Consider the following 16,843-nt stretch of genomic DNA (forward strand, 5'->3'; position numbering starts at 1 on the left):
ACTGCTCCACTCACCCCATGGGTCATGACCAACGCAACGTGCTGGCAATTCCTGCCCTCACTAGGGGATGTGGGATCAGCGGTGGAATTTCCATAGGCGCCCAGACACTTGGCAGCCATGGCAATGGGGATGATGGAAATCTTCAGGGCCCAGTAACTTTGCTTGACATTACTTTGCGTGCCCTTTGTAGTAGTGGGCGTACATCAAAAAAAGTTTACATTTTTATCAAAAGGAGTGGCTACTGGAGAACAGTTGTAATTTAGAAAAATTATTAACATGAATTATAACCAAATGTATGCCAGCGCTCATATACGCTTGCGCAAGCATGTGGCAAAGTACGCCTTTCACATGTGAACTTACGTGTATATGTAATCATACATCTTAAGATAGTGTAATGTCTCACTAGAGTGGACTGGAGAACATCTCCTGTTTATATTCCTGAGCCAGTCGGGGAAATTCTACATTGCTATGAGAATGGTGAAACTATCTAAAGGCCAACCAGTGTTGACTATCCACAATATAACACTGTCATTGACCCTAGAGGGATGAAAGGTCCGACTTGACCACCAACCAAGATTTTAATTTCCAGCCTTTCAACTAAAGAGTCATCACAATTTTGATTTTAAAAATTCGTGACTGCAGGAATTCAGATTCTTGGTTTTTTCTGTAAAGTCACATAGATAGGAAAAAAAATCATTACAAATTTAGCAAATAATAAAACAAAAAAATTAACCCGTAAAAACAAAGTTTTTTACTATAAATCCTTTATATGCGTGTTCAATGGGCCACAACCCAGCCCACATTGGTCTTTGAAATGGGCGGCTAGACCCATAGGTGGCAGATGGCTGCCACCTATGGGTCAGATGATTGCCTGCCACCATTAAGCAATTGGTAATTAAATATAATTTATTTTTTCCTAAAAAGTGTAAAATTTTAGAATTTTTTTTTCACGAAAATAAATTGTCACGCACAACGAGTCTGTGTGCAAAATGTCAGCTCGATTGGATCACGGGAAGTGGGTTAAAAGACGACCGAAAGATTTGCACGGTCGTAAGCGCGCAAGCAAGTGAACTTAATATAAAGGATTTAAAAAAAACCCACGACGTTTTGATCGCAACATAAGCGGTCTTCATCAGGCGGAGAGAAAACAGAGGGCAAGCCTCCAAATGCAACTGCTTATAAGGGTTCCAAAGTGAGTGGGCAGTGGACGAGAGCTGTACAAGCAACACCCTAATGCAGGAGAGCTGCAGATACAGCTTAGTTTGTAGACGCCGGGATATTGCATGTCAGGAATCTTGTCCTTCACAGATAGGATTAGGTCACGAATTTTATGCACTGTGTTAAATCGGACCTGGATCTTGTGTTTGTTCAACATGGCAATACTTCTGCCATGGCTGATCATTACTTTAATGCGGCTGGCTCACGTTAAATTGATTTCTCTAAGATGATGGTACTTTGCAAGCCGACTGGCTATCAATAAATATTCGTTCACGAAGCCGTCCATATATACAGACAGAAACACAATTTCAACCGAGACGACGGTTTTAAACTCAGCAATCATTGGAAAGCTGTCATTAACCACTTTGGGTCATGACTTGATTTATATTTTCTTGTCAACCTCTACCGACAGCAGTGTGGATGTGTGTAGCGAGGTTCAAGTTCAAGTTCATTTATTAGGTATAGCCCTGTGAGCCATTTGGCTCTTGAATCGGGTGCAACCGCAACAAACAAAAACATGAACAAGAAAACATCTTAAAGTGACTATGTGACTATGTTCAAACTGAAAATCCAGGGAAAAAAACAGCAAAAATTCCAGAAAAAAGTACCATACACCAACGCTGTGTGCAATGCCCCCCCCATCTCTACCCCTATCTCTGCACCCCCTTCTCTCCCCCCCATTGTCTGCTCCTACATTAGCGCTGGCTGACTGGCTGCCCCGCGCATGCTGTTTGCGCTGCACAAGCTCTCCTCATCCCAACTCCCCCATTGTTCTGCTCCTGCATTAGGGTGTTGCTTGTGCAGCTCTTGTCCCCTGCCCACTCACTCTGGAACCCTCATCAGCAGTTGCATTTGGAGAGGCTTGCCCCCTCTTTTCTCTCTGCCTGATGAAGACCGCTTGTGTTGTGATCGAAACGTTGTGGGTTTTTTGCTTTTATTATTTTATATTTATTTTACATTTTATATTACTATTTATCGTGGGTTTTTTTGCTTTTATTATCTTCAATTTATTTTTGTATTTTTTATTAAAAAAAAATTCTACGTGACATTTCCGAAATAACCAAGAATAGTCATCACACATGCACCATATGGATGAATCAATATACATGCACAGTAGAGCTGGGAGAGCCTCACTATACCGAGCCTAGAATCGTGACTACTCTCAGAATCAAACACAATTTCTAATGGGAACATGGGATCAGCAGACTCATTGTACAATTCGTTGTTTGCATTCCTTGATATGTAGAGCAAAAAATCGGAGCACCCGGAGAAAAATCCACTTGACCACGGGGAGGGAAACATACAAACTCCAAATATACCTTCTGTATACCAGGTGAGGTAGTTAACATCTCGCCAAACGGACCTTTAAAAGGTCCTTTACAAAAGTCATTTGGGTATCAGTGGACAAAGAACTACTTCAACAAACACTTGCCTATAAACAAGGGGGTGGGGAGTAGTGGGAAAGGTGGTAGATGTGTAAGGAGTAAAGTATACTTTAACATGCCTTACATTTGATGGTTAGACAATTAATAGCACGTTAACATGGTCACAAATATATGGGCACCACTTCAATGTGAAAATCAACTCCAAATGTTTAATTGCAAACATATGCTTTACAATATTTTTTATTTTAATACAGAGGCAATATTTTTGGAGATTTTTCAAGTCTCCAAAGAGGTATTTGCATGCTGGAGTGTCAAAGTTTACATAAAAAACTCAACATAAAAATACCTAAACACTTTTCTATAAGTGCGCAGCCATATATTTGACTTTCACTGTGTTATAAAAAAAAATCTGGCCGGGTTGCACTGTGAGCAGAAAACGTCAACTCGACGATCCGTGCAAAATCCCAGCCAGGTGCCCAGTGAGCGAATTGTCTCTCTGCGGTTGATAAAAGGAGTACTCCTAAATAGGAAGTCAAGACAGGTCGTGTTTTAGAGAGAAATAGGAAATGATACATTTCCATCCATTGCTACAGATCACAAATGTAAAGGTATTACACAGTATTAAATAATTATCAGATACAAGTTTGAGCTAGGATGATGAAACTATGAACACACACACTTGATGGGAGTGACGATATTATCGAACAGTCCCATCCATAACACATTCCTGCGGAGGGAGCTGGTAGGAACGTTGGGTTGCTCGGTCAATGGCCAGGGTCAACTGCGGCGTGGTGTATTCCGCAAATATGGCCGACTGTGAGGGCGGGCACAAGCCGTTGTGAGTAGGTTAAACGTTGAGTTTTATAAGGGCACCACGGGGTGACCAGCCCCTCCCACCCAGCCCCTCCCCACCCTCCCCACCCATTTTTGGATGCACGACGGACGGACACAATAATCCCCTGTGGGCTGGTGGAACCAGGTGGTGCCAAGCTGTGGCATTAACGACACACGTCTTGCCGAGATAGGAGAGGGCCCCAGGCATCCGCCAACATCTCAGGTTCTGATCGTTTTGAATCCTTCCGTTTTGCACTTTTGCAGGTAACCCAAGCTTTTTGGTTATACAAGAGTTAAATATTTGAAGGAATATGTTGCCAACATTCAACCATGCCCTTCAAACAGCTGTCTAAATAAAAATGTCCAATAATTGATGAGATCTTTATGGACACCCTGCAGTTAGCCATAAGAAAGGATATTTGAAGCAGTATGGATAATAACTGAGATTTATCTTTTCATGCTTTACTGACTTGGAAAATTAGTTATTCTAAATGCATCCAAAATGCCCAGCGACTGTATAATTTTACAGACTTTAATTATGAATTACATGCCAATAAACAATGGTTGTAGCTTGCAAAGTCATTATATCCATGCATTTGCTTCATTAGCCTCTAATGTTCCGTAGACGTATCATTTCCTGCACCAGCATATCATTTTTATAATTTTAAACTTATTTTAGTGATACTATCTCTGTTTGTACTACATTGGAAAAAAATACAAATTGGTGTAATACATTGTATAACAATGCCTTTACTTGTTCTGCTAACTACCTTGTCATATTTTTGGAGTTGTAAATTGTATTTCTTATTTAAATGTTATGATTTAGCTGAGGAATTGCATGAATGTCAAATGTTGAAGTAGTCTACAGATTGGGCAGATAAGATCCAAATCTTGACATGGACAAAATGTTATTGCATAATATCCTGCATATTGGATATAAGTCAAGGTATTTCCATGCTCCCATTTGTAGCCTGTATCAATATAACCCCTACCATATGAATGGTAGGGGTTATATTGATACAGAGTAGTTTTATTAAGGCACATGCTATATTTGGTTACAAGAAAGTACAATTTTATTCTGAAGAGAGTTATTTCGAGCACAGCTGCAGCCACTAGCATTGTGCATTTTCGTAGTTTTCTCTGAACGCGACAATACTTCCAAAACACCGTGCAAAGTCAAACTTGGGAATCTTGTGGAGTGAATGTCCTCTTTGCTGTGGAAATGTGGGAGCAACTCTGCCAGCTCTGGGCTCGAAGTCACCGCTGATGCGGACCAGTTTTTACGCGGCCACGTTTGCTAAAAAGCATTTCGAATTGGCAGGCGGCAACCACAGGCCTGACACGAGCGTGCAAGGGTGACGTAACATCCTCCCCCCCGCCAGAGAAAGGGTTAACAACAGCCAGAACAACGAGCAATAACGTAGGCGGTAAATATGGCATCCATTATGGCAAGGGAGCCGAGGAGGCATGGAGGGGCAGGATGCCATGCATTTAACTTGCTGTAATGGTGTAGCCATAGCGATGCTACCATAAAGAGGGGGGCTGGGCGCAGCATGAGCCATGTCTGGGAGGCTTCACGGCTCCACTGGAGGTGGGAGGCACTCAGTGTTATTAGACTTGACGATAGCATGAGGTCAAGAGTGTCTGCACTGCATGGTGACTGCACTGATAGATGCCTCGAGTAAATAGCAGCAGACAACCTTTACTATACAGTACTCTATGGTCGATCCAAACATTCTTTATATAAACAGATATTATACAGCGTGCATACATAATGTTCATTGCCTCTCCCTATATATGCGTGCACGGGCGAAACCTGAACCAGTTATTAAAATGGGTTGTGTCAGTGATATGTGGCTGTTAGTATATCGAGGACTTAACCTAATGTTAACTAAATAAAATAAGGGTTGAATAAATGAGTAAATATTACACTTAAAACCAAGCATGTTTTATCACTGCTTGATGCATTACAATTAATGTATGTTATCTATAAGAAGAAATCTCATTCATACGCTATACATAAATACAATTATGAAACAAAATGTATATATATATTTTATTATTAGGAATAATTGTGTTGTCTTTTTTTTCAAACCAGAAGCACAAACGTATGTATATTTTGCTTGCATTAACTTTTTAAAGGTTTGGCCTAGTCTCAGGATTGAATGTTACCAAACAATGGGCAGACAAGTGTACATTCCCCTCCACACATTAAGCACTCGTGCACTGATACAACAATGCGAGTTGGAAAAATAAGTAAATGTTTTTTTGCGGATCCAACGCGTGCAATGTTTGTGGCATTGTACATTTTTTTCTCTACGTCTGGGTGACCGGATGGAATTTTTCGAGGAGCTATACATCGCTCTGCTAATTAAAACTGTTCGATACAGACAGGCCCACAATCTGGCCAGTGCCAGTTTTCGGGGCCAGGCAGCTCACTACGGCTACGGTCAAGTCGGGTCAGAAATGCCTGCCGTGCGGCCAAGTCAGGGCTTGCCTCTCTTCCTCTCTGCGGAACAGCGCTACCTACGAAGTGCGATGCAACTGCTGCGCCGAGAATGGACGGCGGGAGAGGGCGCAATTAAATAATTATTTATAAAGATCTCCGGCTGGAAGCGCTGTGTTTAAACTGTGGCCTGACAAAAGACAACAAACCATCCAACGTGAGAAATGCTGCATGTTTTATTGAGGGGACAAAGGGCTATGTGCACATGGTGTACCATGCATCTTGAAAAGTTTCATTCCAGTCGGTGACGACTGCACTGTTATTGGTTCCGGTTTTTCCGATCCTTATAAAGCAAATATTTTTTGCAGCATTACATTAACTCGTAAGAAGTCGCTCTTTTTCGGTTTTAACCATATGCAAATATTCTTTTCCTAAATTATAGTGAAAGTCATTCATTTGCTACATTGATCCGGCATTTGCTCAAACTTGAACCAAGCTGTTCTAAAAGAGCAATGCCCGCGGAATACACCACCAGTGAAGGTAACCCCTAAAGCCTATAAAGCCACGTTAAAGACTCGAGCCGTTCCCACATAAAAACAGGGATAATGCATCCATGCTGGTTGAGAGGCTAGAAATCAACATTTACGATGCCAAACCACGAGACAAGGGAGGTGGCATTCACTTACAAATGGGCATTCTTTTGCGTTGCGGTTAGTAGAGCGCTCGGATATGGGCAGCTGGAGCAACCCTGCCTCGAGTTGAGCGTGCAAAGCTGTGTCAAAGCTTAGGACAAGCTGTGCAGTATTCTAAATCGTCTCACCCTTGCGACGAAACAGGGACATTTTTTTCAGAATACCTTTGGACAAAACAATTACAGATAAAAATGACGATGCATCACTGAGATGGCAAACAGTGTGCTTGTCGTAGTTTGGCACAAATGAAGAAGAACTGGCTTGTGATCAATTTATTTTTACTTTTGTTTTTGAAAAGGGAGCAAACTCTCATCTACACACGTAACTTTTTTATATTAATAAGCATTGCTATGCAACAGAACAGCTCGACTTCTCCAGAATCCAGATTGTGATTTTATTTATTTGCTGTACGATTCAAATGGGGTCGCTTTATTTTAATTCTATTTTTATCACCAACAGCAATGCCAAAACATGTGCAAGGGTGTTCAAGAGCCAGAGACAGTTCCCTAGGCCTTTGCTATGGGCAATAACATTGAATATTTGTTAGACACACAAGGTGTTTTCATTGTATAATGCATCAATTACTCAAACACTGCAATGCCAAAATTAACAACGTATCTGTAGTGTCTAAAGAAAACCTGTCTCAAACATGGCTCTGTGCATAAGTAGTACAATAACACCCCAGGTTTGCATCGGCGATGTGTCCCTGAAAGGTGCGACAACGAATATCGAAACTACGTAAAGCAAAGCAATTTTCAGGGTGGGTGAAGGCTGAGGCGACGGACACGAGAAAGGACGAATGATGCTGTCAGCGACGTAGGTGTGGGTTGAGGCGATGCAAATCAGGCAGCGGTATTAATAAAGTGACGACGTGTTTGCGAAATGGCATTAAAGGGATAGACGGAAATTGGGGTATTAATGTATACAGGAATGAGTTAACACAGATAGAGGAGTTTTGCGTATCATACTTTACAAAATAAAAGCTTTGCACGGCGACTTTGCAACATTACATTACATTGTGAACGCACTATGAGGTGAAGGTGAAATCTGTCCCTGCTGCTCATGCGCAATTGTTTGCAAAAGCACATGGTTAAACAATGAAGTGACGACGTCCACATTTAACACTCTTTAGTTAACAGGGTAAAAACATATTATCATAGCTGATCCCATTGTTAAGTGTGGTGAAAAGTAATCAGAAAAGTACGAGTTAATAAAATTTGTATCAACTTGTAAAACAAAACAAATGGGAGAATGTATTAAACCAGCTGTATGATGTATGGGCTTTGTTTATGTAGAACCACATGAGACTATTCTTGAAAGACGACTATTTTCAATAACATTGACTGTCATAGGTAGGAAATGTCATTCCACTTACACCACTAGTTCAAACTTGCTCGGCTTTGACATCCCCTCCAGACTGTGGCACTGTTGAGCATGAAGTATTACTCAGCATGCAATTTAATTTGTCTTGTTTCACTGATAAACAGCCATTTAAACCCTACATGTCCTTTGTGAAAAAAAAAACTACCCGCTATCATTATACAATTAAATAAAACATCCTATTGAGATGCTGCATCGAGCGCCACAGAAACCCGAATAAAAGCACATTCAGAATAAATAGAAATGCAGCAGCAATGTGAACAGAAACAAAGGCGATGTTTTTTGCGTGCATTGCACTGAGAGGCCGAAGTCGGGTGGTGTCCTCGTTTCCGTGAAAGGTCAGGCGTGCAAATTGACGCTTCCTGCCGTTTAGGTGGAGATGAGGGGAGCTTTCAGGGGGCACCACGTGGAGCAATGTTGGAGATGAGGGGAGCTTTGAAGGGGGCACCACGTGGAGCAATGTTGGAGATGAGGGGAGCTTTCAGGGGGCACCACGTGGAGCAATGTTGGAGATGAGGGGGGACCACGTGGAGCATTGTTGAAGAGGGGAAATGAGAGGAGATGAGAGAAGATGAGGAGAGCTTTCAGGGGGCACCACATGGAGCAATGTTGGAGATGAGGGGAGATGAGGGGAGATGAGGGGAGATGAGGGCAACTTTCAGGGGGCAGCACACGGGGCAAAGTTGGCCACAGCGTCCAGAGACGAAGCTGATTTCACGGCACTCGGCAAGGCATGACAACCCAGGCTGACTGTCTTCTGGGCAAACCTTTACCGTGTAACAACACAGCAATGAAGCTTTCTCGTCCAGTTGTTCAGTGATGTTGCTCAACGAATGTTTTAACGGGCCTCGAGTTTTCCGTCAGTCCTACACATTGTAACACATCTGTGAAGAGTTTTATAGCCTATCGGTTTTCTCCAGTATAAATACATATTCTGAATCTGTATGCTAGTCGTGGCATTTGCACACCCACTGCAGAGTGAATTCCTGTGAGCGTAAAATCGTTCGAGGAATATAGCTTAACTGTCACTACCTTACCACAGCCCGAATAATTAGAATTGTTACAGCAACAGTACGAGAGAATTTAGGCCTGATGAAGATATGAAGTAATTCCTACGCGTTATTTTAAGTGCCTTTTGATGTAAAACTATGTCAAGAGCTGGCAAGAGGTGTCGCTATTGATGTAATTATAAAATGAATGTTTCTTCATTATACTTTATCAAGGACCAAATGTAGTAAATGTAAGCTTTTTACATATATTTTTCAACAGCCAGTGCGTGCCAGTGGTGATTAAAATATTTTCCTGAGGAATGTACTATTTTTTTATTTTTTAATACAAAGCCACATACTATTTTACAAGTGATCACATGCGGCACCGACACAATTATGTAAGTTCATCGATAATGTTGAGTATTCAGACTATAAAAAACAAGCATTTCCATGACACGATAAAATTATACATTTGACGTTATAAGTGGCTACATCGAAATATAAAGCAACCCATATATGAGAACACTTTAATTTACCATTGTCGTAACACGACAACCATAAAATTTGAATATTGCAAAGTTCTTTCATGAAATAGCTTATTTTCTAATACATTTTTTTACACGAAGCAAGCACTGCAAAAATAAGCCTAAAATGTGAGTTCAATATATTTACCACGCAAATATCAAACATGTCTGTCTGTATAAAAAAAAAACATAACCTCAATTAGAATAGCTAAATTGTGGCCAGGGCAGTTACCCATTACTTATTGAAACAACAAAGGCACTCAAATTTGGAAACTGCCATTTCCAAAACCATACATCCGCACATTCAATTCGCAACTACAAAAGCTCATACGCAATACCTACACATATTCATACAGACGAACATACTTCAAATGAACAAAAGTGCAATTGCACTTTGATCATATTAATTTCCCTGTAAGAGAGAGGTGGGGGGGGGTAGCTGAAAAGGTCCTTCTGTATACCCCAGGGGCTGTCATTTCATTGCTATGTGAGACATATGGTTTTCATAAACCATTTCTATAATGGACAACATTTGGCTCCTTACACTGCTTGGACTGCATGCACGCAACCTGTCATTTCGTTGTTAAAAGGAGCGCGATTGTAGAAAACCAATTCCAAACAATGCGTTTCAATTTAAAGTAAAGCAATTGTGATAATTTTTCACTAAGAGGGTACATTTTGGAACGTAAATCGTGCTAAAAAGTTTTCTTTTTTAACGGGGGAAATAAATTCGTGCAAAAATGTTCCCATCTAAAATTTCCAACTGCCAGGATCAGCAAGATGATGATGGACGACGTTTCTCAACGTGTAAATAAACAAGTCAGCTCTGCCCAAAGCACCTACAGAAATTCTCCACTTAAGCAGCACAGTGTAGTTCAGTCACGCACAGTTGATAAAATAACCAATCGGTGGTCATCATATGTTTGCAACTGTGACTCACTGTGTACACATGTGTGCGTTCTTATACACACAACCATAATTTATCCAATGCAGGACTGAACAAGCTTATGTATGGAAGTCTTTTCCTGTCATCATTTTGATTTCTTCTCTGGTCTTAAGAGTTTTACTTTAAATATGAAACCAATGCAGATGTGGCCGGGTAGCCCAGAGGTCAGAGCGCTGAATTGATGGCCTCAACCCGGTCACCAATGACTGCACGAAAAAAAAACCCTTCACATTAAATTTGGTTCTGCACTTAATTTTGTAAAATTCCAGCTCTGAGAATGTTGGCTGCCATACAATTGAACTTTACTTTCATAAGCAGTGTGAGTGGGAAAGTGCTGCCTATTTCTCTGTTAATCAGAGGTCACCTGAAGGGATCTTAGAGGTAGTTCTGTAACATCAACTTCCATGGGCCATTCTCTAACACCAAGGGTCGCATTGCTCTGCTAAAGTTCTGAAAGGATACTTTGTCTCCTGATGTGATGCTGATAGCACAATCAGGATACAACTGGATACAAACATACTAGAAATATGTTTTAACATATAAAACCGACGTTAATATGAAGCTGCCCGGACGTCCCGTTGATTGCTCGAATTAGTGTTCTTTGTATGCACCTCTTACGGTCGCGACATGGCACACGACAGGGCAATGTGGCCAGCAACGCGGGCAATCGCTTTTGTCTCGCCAGTGCTGCTGCTGGTGATCCCTCCACAGCAGGAGGAGGAGGCATTGTGGGCTTCGTCAAGTGAGATTATGCATTTGGGTCTGGAATCTAAATCAGGTCATTGAGATTGTAGTAAAAGTAAATAACTTATTACACTCAGATGTTTATAGTTTTAAGCTGTTAATGTTACAAATCTTAGAAGCATGCTTTGTAGTTTTGGCTTGCATTATTTGGCGAGAACTACAGATGCAGCCATCTACAAAACAAACTGCAAGTGAACAGCACAATTAATCAATAGAACCCAGCCAACGCTTTCCTAGTTTAATAAGAGGCTTATGCAACATGTGTATGGTCCTGCCCATAATCAAAGTGAGTAAGATGACTTACAAACTGGTCCCCAAATGTAGAAAATGCTGGCAAACAAAGCACAATCGCATGTAATTTAAGTATTCTCTCTATGAGTCGACGCCACAAACACAAAGCTGTGGCAAACAGCCAGAAACAAAGGGGCATTTCGTACCATTTGGCTGGACACTTTAACATGGTTGCATAACAGGTCGGCTGGATTATATGTTGAAATTAATATAGACATGAAGCGGTAGTGGCACAGTGCTCTGATCATCAGTCGGCCTGGGTAATAGTGTGTGGCAGAGTAAGAAAACCATGCCCCTGGGTGTCAACGAGCCCGGAAGGACCGCGATGAGAATGCATGTGGGTTTATGGGTCCAGGCTTGGTCAACAACAAAGCCAGCACACTTCTCATTGGAAGTGGAAATGCGGCAAGAGGAACCCAGACAGGTGCCGCTGTGGCACATGACTGCCAATTGGAAGGTTGAGAGTGACAATGTAGGCCTATGATTCCTCTGCGGTCATTCAAATGAGGACACCAGAGTAATTATGGGAAGCCAACAACAGTGGGTGTCACGTAGATAGAACGGGTCCAATTATAGTAACCGTTCGTTAAGGGTTTACGAATGGAGATTTTGAGTAGATTTTTGACTCAAACTTTATTTGACACTCGGCCATCTGCAAAACTTTTCTCAGCAATGAAGTTGTCTTTGTGGGGTGTGCAGAGCCCTGTGTACCTCATTCATGACGTGCTCCCTCATGCGCACTCTCTCTTCCTCCATCTCCTGCATGTCATCCTCTGCGTTCTTGGGGTCATAAACCTTCTCCAGCTGTCAGGAGAAAATGACGGTATCAATTAGTATCAATGTCAATCTTTGCCGACCAGGATCTTTTTGTTGTCGTTGTAAATAACCATTGTGTTGTCACCTGCATTCGATTAGTGGAAAGCACATGCAGACATAAATGAATCCTTAAATAACTCACACCTCCCTTCTGCCACTTTATTTTTGCCACGAAAAGTTTGGAAAAATATACTCAAACCAAACAGTGAATGGACATCATACTAGTGGAAGCGATTTGCTAAAGCATGTCTGAATGGGTAACTTAACCGGCAGGACCAATAGAGACACATGGTACAGCACTGGCATTGCCGGTGTTAGTGTGCCTCCTTTTTAGACTGAAGAATTCCCCATAAAGTTTAAGGCATGCATAAGAGTTTCTGCTATTATCTGCAATAATGACCATATAGCACAATTTCACGTTAGAGTTGCACTGAGTTTTAACATGCCTCTATATGAAGGTTTGCATTTTTAACGGGGCATAAGTATATATGAAAGGCATTAACACATTTTTCATTAGAATGCACCCTTCTCAGTTTTCTTATGGAGCATTTAATAATTATACCTTTTTTAACCCACATGCCATCGACTATAATCTCAACAACCATCTGACATGATGATAAGACACCTGCATGGCCCATCTCCAAAGGCGCTGAAAAGTGTGTGATGGTTTATGAATAAATATGCCATCACACCTGAGCAGAGATCATTATCAACCGTTTTAAAATAAAAACAGCAAACAAATGTAAGGCAGGCTGCTACTAGATAGGAAAGATTCAGATGAAAAAAAATGAAAATAGGTTTACCACAACAAGATGGTTGCAGGTACAAGGTGCAACTGGACAGTTCTCAAACTAGATTCCTTTAGCCAAACAAGCAGATATAACACACATCAGGCTCGCGGGATGAAAGCCACTTTCTTGTGAACATAAATACTCAAATCACTGCTTTTACAAAGTCAAAAGTGATTTCCTGCTCGAATGCGCACCGAGGCGGTACTCATCTACCATTTACAGCGGAGCCAAATTGTGGAAATTCCACATTCCCTATGGAAGGAGCAAGGACGACCACTGTTGGTCCATTGTATTGACCATGAAGGGATGGACAAGCTTAGTCAACCCCTAACCAGGATTTGAACTTGCAACCTTTCGATAAGCTCTGTTGCTGATCCAACCAAAAAGATTTGACTAATGCTTGTTGTGTAACAATCAACGAAGAATGCAGAACTCTCTCTCTCTCTCTCGTTGATGATAGACTTGTGTGAAATATAATGCCTTTTGTGGGAATAAAAACTTCGAGCCCTCATTCTTGGCCAATGGTGTCTATCAGAATGATGCACTGATGTTTTTTCCAAAAAAATACTTGGTCACCCCTGCATGGAAATTGTATTCAAATAAGCAGCCCACTGTAATTTAAATGACAGCAGATAAAAATAAATTGAGGTAATATTAAGGAGTCTATTCACATTAACGCAAACTAAATGCAGATGAAATACATCTGAAAGGCGTGTTACTATGCTTTGTAAAAAGTGTCACCAAAACAAGTCATGACATTTGTTATGGGGAATGAAGGTTGATCTTGACCATGATGATTAAATTGATGGTGATTGTGGTAGCAGTGAGGGTATATTGCTGAAAGCAAAAGCATTACATGAATACATTTTTTATGAAGGTACAAGTGATGAAATATTTTACATTCGAGGATTTGGGGGGGTGGGGGAGTGGAATGCCTTGTTGACAGAAGTTATTAATGTCTACCGTGGACCACTCAATCACGTGAATCTTTCACCACGTGACAAATTGTACTGATGAAAGAGCCTGTTGAAGCAACAATAAATGTTTCTTAGTGGCGTGCATTAAAAAAAATAACGTGGGATGCATGGGTTTCTAAGAGGTCTAAATGCAAATAATATCACGAAGACAAACCTCGATGACCCATAGTTCAAAACCTAGGGCCTATTTAAAGTCCTTCATTTAATCTATTGGGCGTCCACACGCATGCATGATCTGTTTTGTATGCGAAAGGTTGGGAAAGTCATTACTAATTCATCTTTCAATGTAAAATGTCACACAATAGCCTATTCTTGCAAACATCCACTTTGTAGGATTTGGTTTCACTAGATAAATCCCTGCATAAATGACCAAATCCCTGCAGCTGCCGACTAGGAATAAAAAAGTTCACTTTTTGGGTAAAGGATGGTCCCAACTGAGTTACCTATGATTCCAAAAAAAGTCCATTGCATGAAATTGGTCATTGAACCTCATTTCATCATAGCCAACAAAGAAAGCACACTTAACTTTGAAGGTTTTAATTACAGTGGTGGCTTATAGTTTACTTTTTAAATGAAATGTATAAATCCTTAAACATCAAAGTGTCTTCGAAAATCACGTGCAATTAAATAAACTTGTCTAAGCAAAGCAAGCAGCAGGTACAGACAGATAGTATGATTTTTTTTAATATTGGACTGGTGTCTATCAAATGCAAAATAATCTCAACCTTAACAAAACTTGCATACTTATGCAGAGATTAGCTTGGCTCAGCTGACATGCAGCAATTTCTCTGGACTGTAAAATTTAAAGACTGTGGGTGCTACAAAAAAATACAAACAACCTGTGTGGCAATGCCTATGATATGAATACCTAGCTTAGTATTCGCTCTCAGCTATGGGAGATGTTTTAGTAAAGTGATACAAATAATTGTATCATTTCATAATCGAATAGAACCATATCCCCAATCCCGGCATGTCGTAAGAAACTCAAATAAACTGGATAATTGCGCATGCAATTACTTGTGTAAATAATTATTAATTTGAAAGCCAGCCTGGCTCATCATAGTGCCATGACACTGCAACCTAAAACTTCTCAGATAACATTCTCGATATTATTGTTAGCAATATAACAAGGGTGGAATTAATTCACAATTGAGAGCATTGAACTACATTTAAAAATCTGCATGATTTCAATGGTCAGACTGGCGAATTGTGAATTTCCAGCTACACATACACACTCGTGCATTGTATGTAATGTATGAATGCAATTGATATGAACACTCAAAATGTCACTGCTGTTGACTTGAACTATAAGTTTAAAAAGAACACTGCCTAGAAATGTGAATTCATAGTTGCATCGTTTGCAGAAGACAGCCCCATGGTTTTGGGCTTGGAGGCAAGCCAACCACCCTTCTGCTCAAATTCTTTTGTATATTGCAAAGGGTTTCCTAACAAGGCAGTCATTGTTTGTGACCGATAGAACCTGTTAATGAGAAATAACTTCATGGTGTAGAGGTCTGATGCAGGCATTACAGCAGCCACACCGAAATTTCACAATGTGGCTACTCTCTGCCAGGGAGTGTCTGCAGTATGCCATTTATCCGTACATTTTTGCAGTTTTTTTTAAAGAAAGTGTCTCCGTAGATGGCGCTTTTCCAGACATCGTGGCAGACAATAAAGCCGCCCATTACTATGAGCACAATGGTTTCTCAGAGAATGGTTATATTTATAGCACAAGCTATAAGTAATGCAGGACTATATACATCTTATAAAAAGGGGACAAAAATACATAAATATGAACGGATGATCCATAGATTTGAAGCTTTCGTGACTGCAAGGATTCATATTCTTAGGTTTTTTCGGTAAAGTCACGTAGGTAAAACATTAAAATTAATAAAAGTAAAATAAAATAATATAATAAAATATTTTACTTTTATTAATTTTAATGTTTTACCTACGTGACTTTACCGAAAAAACCTAAGAATATGGATGATCCATAATCCAGGTTTTTGGGTTAGATCGCGTAAATATATAAATGTGTCGTTAAAACCCGCCACCACCCGACACAGCCAACTAGTAAGGGTTGTCACGTAAACAGAACGTGCCAATTCATCACTAGTACAGCACACTGGTGTGTTGGAGAACCAAGCCATAACATTTACAATCCGAGTACGACGTTTCGCCAGTAAGTACAACTGGCTTCATCAGGCGACAGCCAGATTTATGGAGACGTTTTAACGTCACATTTAAATATTTACGCGATCTAACCCAAAAACCTCTATTATGGATGACATTGGTCGCGAAAGCCTACGTGTTAAACTGATGAATGGATGAGTTGTCAGCTTCGCAGAATGGGAACACATAATCCTTGCTTGAGCAATTAATTAACTGTCGACTCTACAAAATTTGAAAGTTGTAAAGCTGCTAGCATTGCTTACGAAACAGTTTCCTGCATTCAACAGTTATGCTCCTGAAATAGAGCTGAAGCTTGATATAGCAATGGGTGTAGTGTTAGCATTGCAATTTTTTATCCCATACCAACATAAATTAAGATTACAGGCATCACTGGAATGTCATTTATAGTAGCTAAACAAACACACACACTCCATCCGAACAATTTTTACTGATGATAAGAGGGAATAGTTTTTAATCTTGTGGCAGCTCTACAAATGGTAGAATTGATACCCGTACGTGTTATGCCTATCAGCTCAAATATTTGAAAAAAATTGTGTTTGGGCTATCGCTGAACCATATATTGTAACCCGTTCAAACAACACCATACAACAAACTGCTACTCTCTCACATTCAGATCA

General features: G+C 40.5%; 1 protein-coding gene across 7 annotated transcripts in view; it reads right to left on the reverse strand.

Annotated features, from left to right (window-relative positions):
- The window catches only part of LOC144720233 (nucleobindin-2-like), a 108,035-nt gene that overhangs the window by 35,463 nt on the left and 55,729 nt on the right, over positions 1-16,843 (reverse strand). For all 7 annotated transcript variants that reach the window (XM_078596785.1, XM_078596784.1, XM_078596786.1 and 4 more), the window contains exon 9: positions 12,161-12,253. In XM_078596785.1, the coding sequence (XP_078452911.1) occupies positions 12,161-12,253 (93 nt within the window). The remainder of the gene's footprint in view (positions 1-12,160; positions 12,254-16,843) is intronic.

The sequence above is a fragment of the Lampetra planeri genome, chromosome 8 (assembly GCF_965212315.1).
Source record: "Lampetra planeri chromosome 8, kcLamPlan1.2.h2, whole genome shotgun sequence".
In the NCBI taxonomy this organism is placed as follows: Eukaryota; Metazoa; Chordata; class Hyperoartia; order Petromyzontiformes; family Petromyzontidae; genus Lampetra; species Lampetra planeri.